Source organism: Convolutriloba macropyga, chromosome 2, assembly GCF_964194025.1.
Source record: "Convolutriloba macropyga chromosome 2, txConMacr16.3, whole genome shotgun sequence".
NCBI lineage: Eukaryota > Metazoa > Xenacoelomorpha > Acoela > Convolutidae > Convolutriloba > Convolutriloba macropyga.
This window is the reverse complement of record NC_134469.1, coordinates 47,372,364-47,379,810: the sequence shown is the minus strand read 5'-3', so window position 1 is coordinate 47,379,810 and position 7,447 is coordinate 47,372,364. Positions and strand designations below refer to the sequence as shown.

The 7,447-nt window shown below is 34.7% G+C and overlaps 1 protein-coding gene across 1 annotated transcript in view; it reads right to left on the bottom strand.

Annotated features, from left to right (window-relative positions):
- Positions 1-274: 274 nt before the first annotated feature.
- LOC142335317 (uncharacterized) overlaps positions 275-7,447 on the bottom strand; it is a 115,719-nt gene continuing 108,546 nt past the window's right edge. The window contains exons 15-16 of the mRNA XM_075383763.1: positions 1,139-1,528; positions 275-669 (exon numbers count right to left, since the gene is read on the bottom strand). Coding sequence (XP_075239878.1) covers positions 382-669; positions 1,139-1,528 — 678 coding nt within the window. The 3' untranslated portion in view covers positions 275-381. The remainder of the gene's footprint in view (positions 670-1,138; positions 1,529-7,447) is intronic.

Below are 7,447 nucleotides of genomic sequence, written 5' to 3'. Positions count from 1 at the left end.
CAGTTGAAAGTTTGTCTTTTGCATCGTTAATATACGCTTGAAAAAAGCAAATTTCAAGCGAGAAATCGAACAAAATTCATTACATGGGAGACTTGCATTTACAATTGCCCAGTACTGATTTATACTTGGAGTGCGGTACGGGAACGAAAAAAACTTTTTGAACAGGCGGCGATTTGCCAGTAATCAGAGGAGACAGTTTTGTCTTCCTCTTCTTGATTTTTTGCAAGGAAGTGGAGTGCATAGAGCTAAAATCAACTAATAATAAAGACGCACATATTGCTCAAATTTATTTGTTTGGTTACGATACTTTATTACATGAAACAGTAACTGATCAGTGCATAAGTGTCTGCAATTACATGTAGCAGGCCTCAGTTTCTTGCCTCACTGGCGCCTTTTAGACTTGGATCGGCTTGATTTGAGGTCGGTGCCTCGTTTGACAGATGAAGCATTGGTGCCTGTGCGGGTGGTGGTTGTGGGGGTCTCCTTGACCTTGGATCCGGAGCGCAGTCCTTTGACCATAGTGACTGAAGGGTTGCGACTCCTCACCTGGTTGTCTCCGTCGTCCATCCATTGCTGTTCTTTCATGGTCATCTTATCATGATACGACTTTTCTCTTTCCTCTTTCAGAAGGCGCTGCAGTTGATACTTCTCAGACAATAATTTGCGGTTCTGAAACAAAACCATTTTTCAGATCCCCACCAAAGCCCTCCCCTCACCCCCACCATAGATCAGATTTTTGTCCGGCCATGCCTTTGCGAGATCATATGATTTTCCATTCACACTCCAATTCACATGTGCGACTGCTCCGAGACCTCAGCCTGGTAATACTTGATGTAATAGATATTTTATTTTCTAGTTTTGTCTTTTTGTGGAGACTATACTTGATCTTAAAAGAGATTATGGTATCTTTTCTACTCCGTATTACTCGACTCAGTAGATTATTCCTCCTTTCGTTTTTACTATTTTCGTACATTTTCACCATTCATTCCTTTTCAATTTCATTTTGTAGTGTTATTCATATTGTAACTCTTCTTTCTGTTCAGAAAAGGCAATTCCAGCAAAATTTAATAACTAGTTTATTTTTAGTGTAATCTTTCGACAGTTCCCTGAACTACGAGTAAGAGTTTTGAGTACTTACCTCTTCCCGCAGTCGAGGTATCAGTTGTCTCTTAATATCGTTGTTCTCTTTAGCCAAAGTCCTGTTATTCTTGTTGACCCAGTCCAAGTTAGTCTCCAGAAATTCAATCTGTCTCTGGGCAATGCCCCCGGTTGAGAACAATTCGCCCTCATAGGGCAGTGCATTTGGAACCGTGGACGAATGTCGTTCGTTGCCAACTGTCATAACGGACTGTTTCTCGTTGTTTCTTCTCTCGTTGACAATTGCCTGGTTAGCGCGTGCAAAGGCGGCCGCCATTTGGCGTTTGATCTGGTTGAGGGTATGAATTTCTTGGTTGCTGGACTCCTGCATGAGGTCCATCTGGACCAAAGTGGCCTGGTGCTCGCCCTCCTCCTCAGATCTCATGTTCATCTGTCAACAAAATGTAACGTAAGTATATCAAGTTAGTTCAGATAAATTTGATTTTGATACTTTTGTTGCCTTTATTTTTATTTAATTCAAAACTCATTTCCTTGTTCACATAAATTTCTTTTCAGAATCGCTTGCATTGTTGAATTGAGGCCATAGCTGAGATCTACTCTTCCTAGCAAGCACATCTCACTGAAAGGCTAAAAAAATGAACGCCATTTTTACGGGCAACCGATTTTTCGTTAATTATGAGATTTTCATACATTCGAACCCACCTCTGGATTAAATTGAATGTGTTTATGGTGGAGCTATAGTATCTTACAATCATTTACTGTTTTTTGAAGGAAAATTGTAAATTAAAAGCATAACCGTTAGGATATGGTTATTAATCGAGATCTAACCCAGTTTGAAAAAATAACACAATTCCTTTCTCTCTGCCTCTAGAGTTAGTTTTTTTTCTGAAGGAGTCATTGGTTTCTTCCAAAATTTTTTCAATTTTTTTTTGTTTAAACTGGCGGATCGATATTGTTGCGTTTGTAAACTGAACAATATCAAAACTGCTTGTAATTTATTTGGAGGAACTTTTATCACATAGAAGAAAATGAGAGGCCGGAGAACACCACCTTCGGGAATAGCATAATTCTTAACAAGCATTGTGAAAACCATACCAAGCTTGACTTTCTGATAACTAATACCAAAGCAAAACTCTTTAAATGCTGACAATGGAAACCTAATAATTTCAAAAAGTTATGCGAAATTCAATTGAATGCTTTTGCGAAAATTTAGAGATGGCGTGTATTTTGATGTCCCTTTATATTTTTGCGTTTACTGGCTGAATGAAAAAGAGTTAAGCGTCTGTAAAGATGAGTTTGAATACCAATTTGTTTCCTATTCAAAAGATCATTTTTTAAGGCACTATAGTTTTTAATTGATAAGAAGTCTGTTCTTGATCGTTTTTCGAACCTGTTTTCTGTGGATGCTTGAGAACTCTACGAAAGATATTACCTTTAGTAAACTCGTTTAAAAAGAACTGTTGATGGGTATAGCAATAGCGTATTTTGCAGCGTTTGATATCCATACATTTATTTAGTCTGGTCCAGGGGCTTTATTTTTATTATTAACTGTCAATAGCTTTATAATTATCTGTTTTTGTCAAATCATGGAAACTAAATTGATCATAAAATTGCTCAGACTGTCCAATATATAGAAAGATACTCTGACCTTTGAAAGGACCCATTCCACTAAAATCTTCAATAGAAGCGTGGCAAATTGATCCTTTGCTCATCATTTGATCACCGTTTTCTACAGCTTCCGTAATTTTGACATTAAGTTATAGTTCGGTTTTAAGGTTTCAAATATTCGGAATAATTCTCGGGAATAATCTCAATGTACAAATCTCAAACCAATTTTTTCATGTAACAAACAAGAAACAATTCAAAAAACCACTCCAAAGTTTCGCAGCCAAATAAAAGCTATACTGACTATTTAATTTTGCGGTTACAAGAAATGCCCGAGTACTCTTTTTTACTTCATGTCCAAAAATATTGTCCCGTACAATTGTTTCAACAGGTTTCTACGTGTTCCATACCTGGCGCTATACATATCACCCGGCAGGAAAATTTTTAAGGAAAAAAATTATGTTTGACTTGTTCATATTTATGAAAAGAATTTGTCTCAAATAATTTCGCTTATAACAAGTCTTAAGTTCACCTTTAATAACCCAAAATTTTAACAGAGATTGGCTTGGGCTGAGAAACATGCTCAAGTCAGAAAAAAATAGCCGGCAAATTTCCGGAAAATATCCACGATAGACGATGGTGGCCTTCCATGAATTCAAACAACTAAAGAAATAAGATAGACAGATCGACCACCAGTCTTTTAATAGACCACTAGACTTTTTGGGTTAGATTCGGACTGTCAATTTTATGACGTATACGGTTTATGACGAAAAAACTGGAAAAGAGTTTTTTAAAATTGATATTTGAAATAAAAAACTCAAGAATTAGGGCATATAAAATTGGCACTATTAAAATGTTCATAAAATTTGAAACTTTCATAAGTGAGTTCGGAAGTCATTTTTTTGGTTGAGGTAAGTCACGCAATTGACATAAAATCAGAAAAGACGCCAGGCACACAAATAATAACTGCAAAGCGGTGAAAGTCAATGAAGTAATTGAGAAAATGAATTCCACGAAGTCAGGTCGTAAGAATCATCGATAGAGACGACGAATCAAAAAAACATAGCAGGGCAAGTCCTCAAAATCCAATCCAAGGAATTTTCAATCCTGAAAAACTTCGAAATTTTGTATTTGAACAGCAGATCAATTGAACAAGGCCAGCCAGAATGCAAACGAAATCAACTCCAAAGTTGAGAAACTAAAACAATCAAACAAACTAAACGAAAATATACTAATTGGTAAAACTCTTGAAGCTTTTAACCCGAAGACAAATTTGATCGCTTTAAAATTAACTACTTCAAATTATGTTCAAAATCATTTTTTTTCCGCAAATTTCCGGAAAATATCCACGATAGACGATGGTGGCCTTCCATGAATTCAAACAACTAAAGAAATAAGATAGACAGATCGACCACCAGTCTTTTAATAGACCACTAGACTTTTTGGGTTAGATTCGGACTGTCAATTTTATGACGTATACGGTTTATGACGAAAAAACTGGAAAAGAGTTTTTTAAAATTGATATTTGAAATAAAAAACTCAAGAATTAGGGCATATAAAATTGGCACTATTAAAATGTTCATAAAATTTGAAACTTTCATAAGTGAGTTCGGAAGTCATTTTTTTGGTTGAGGTAAGTCACGCAATTGACATAAAATCAGAAAAGACGCCAGGCACACAAATAATAACTGCAAAGCGGTGAAAGTCAATGAAGTAATTGAGAAAATGAATTCCACGAAGTCAGGTCGTAAGAATCATCGATAGAGACGACGAATCAAAAAAACATAGCAGGGCAAGTCCTCAAAATCCAATCCAAGGAATTTTCAATCCTGAAAAACTTCGAAATTTTGTATTTGAACAGCAGATCAATTGAACAAGGCCAGCCAGAATGCAAACGAAATCAACTCCAAAGTTGAGAAACTAAAACAATCAAACAAACTAAACGAAAATATACTAATTGGTAAAACTCTTGAAGCTTTTAACCCGAAGACAAATTTGATCGCTTTAAAATTAACTACTTCAAATTATGTTCAAAATCATTTTTTTCTCTGAAACCGTTCAAGGAATATATCTGCAAGACCTGAAAAAAAATCATTGGCCTTCTGAAGATCGATTAACTCAGGCCCCTGAGTCTGGAAAACCTCAGAAAAGGACTGTTCAATATATAGAAATATACTCTCACTTTTGAAAGGACCCACTTCACTAAAATCTTCAATAGAAGCGGGCAAGTTGATCCTTTGCTCATCATTTGATCACCGTTTTCTACAGCTTCCGTAATTTTGACATTAAGTTATAGTTCGGTTTTAAGGTTTCAAATATTTGGAATAATTCTTGGGAATAATCTCAATGTACAAATCTCAAACCAATTTTTTCATGTAACAAACAAGAAACAATTCAAAAAACCACTCCAAAGTTTCGCAGCCAAATAAAAGCTATACTGACTATTTAATATTGCGATTACAAGAAATGCCCGAGTACTGTTTTTTACTTCATGTCTAAAATGTCATCCCGCACAAACTTTTTAAACATATTTCTACTTTTTTTATACCTGAGTCTATACATATCACCCGGCAGCAAAATTTTTAAGGAAAAAAATTATGTTTGATTTGTTCATATTTATGAAAATGACTCGTTTGGAAGTCATTTTTTTGGTTGAGGTAAGTCACGCAATTGACCTAAAATCAGAAAAGACGTCAGGCACACATATATTAACTGCAAAGCGGTGAAAGTCAATGAGGTAATTGAGAAAGTGAATTCCACGAAGTCAGGTTGTAAGAATCATCGTTGGAGACGACGATTCAAAAAACATAGCAGGGCAAGTCCTGAATTTCAATCCAAAGAATTGAATAAAAAACTTAGAAACTTTGTATTTGAACAGCAGATCAATTGAACAAGGAAGGCCAGCCAGAATGCAAACAAAATCATCTCAAAAGTTGAGAAACTAAAACAATCAAACAAACTGAACGAAAATATACTAATTGGTAAAACACTTGAAGCTTTTAACCCGGAGACAAATTTGATCGACTTGAAATTAACTACTTCAAAATATGTTCAAAATTGTTTTTTTCTCTGAAACCGTTCAAGGAATATATCTGCAAGACCCGAAAAAAAAAATCATTGGCCTTCTGAAGATCGATTAACTCAGGCCCCTGAGTCTGGAAAAGCTCAGAAAAGGACTGTTCAAAATATAGAAATATACTCTGACTTTTGAAAGGACCCATTTCACTAAAATCTTCAATAGAAGCGGGCAAGTTGATCCTTTGCTCATCATTTGATCACCGTTTTCTACAGCTTCCGTAATTTTGACATTAAGTTGTAGTTTGGTTTTAAGGTTTCAAATATTCGGAATAATTCTCGGGAATAATCTCAATGTACAAATCTCAAACCAATTTTTTCATGTATCAAACAAGAAACAATTCAAAAAACCACTCCAAAGTTTCGCAGCCAAATAAAAGCTATACTGACTATTTAATTTTGCGGTTACAAGAAATGCCCGAGTACTCTTTTTTACTTCATGTCCAAAAATATTGTCCCGTACAATTGTTTCAACAGGTTTCTACGTGTTCCATACCTGGCGCTATACATATCACCCGGCAGGAAAATTTTTAAGGAAAAAAATTATGTTTGACTTGTTCATATTTATGAAAAGAATTTGTCTCAAATAATTTCGCTTATAACAAGTCTTAAGTTCACCTTTAATAACCCAAAATTTTAACAGAGATTGGCTTGGGCTGAGAAACATGCTCAAGTCAGAAAAAAATAGCCGGCAAATTTCCGGAAAATATCCACGATAGACGATTGTGGCCTTCCATGAATTCAAACAACTAAAGAAATAAGATAGACAGATCGACCACCAGTCTTTTAATAGACCACTAGACTTTTTGGGTTAGATTCGGACTGTCAATTGAAGATCGATTAGCTCAGAAAATTATATACAAATTCTCGAAAAATTTGAAATTAATTGCAATTTTTAATGAAATCTTACAAAAAGTTGTGATACTATTATCTTCAGAATCTTTTCTGTGTCTCTAGAGGCTATCCAGTAAAACAATTCCAATCCTCAAAAAAATCATTGGCTCGTAAAGATCGCTGAGCAAAATTTCAAAAAATTTAGAAATAAATTTTAATTTATAAAAACAGAAGTTTGTTCTATTAAATTGTTGAAAACCATTCCATTGCCCGCTTAGCAACTATGCAGCAACTTACTATCAAACCTACAGGAGACTACCTGGCTACTGAGGCAAGAAAATCTGAAAAAGGCAAACATTTTCAAAATACTTGACAAAAAGTTGCAAATGTCATCAAAAAGTTTTTAAATTTTGAAATGTTTAAATGTTGAAAACAATTCCAATGACGCTATTAACTATGCAAAATTTTTTTTATCTAACCGTGGAATAGTTTTTCTGGCACTTGAGATTGGATAAATATCATAAATTGACAAAAGAATTAGGAAACCTTAAAGAAATATGCAGACTTTATAAAAAAGATGCTAAAATTCGAGACATTAGAAATTGAAAACCATTCCATTTCGACTAGAAACTATGCAGTGCCCTATTATCAAACCATAAAGGAGATTCCATGGCCCCTGAGTCTGGAAAACCTCAGAGAAGGACCTAAATTTTCAAAAAATTTGAAAAAAATTGCAAAATTCATTACCATTTTGCGTGTTTGAGTTTGTAGTACCAAAATATATAGCTCATAAAATGGTCTTAACAAGTAATTTTGTCAAGCAAAAAAACTTCAA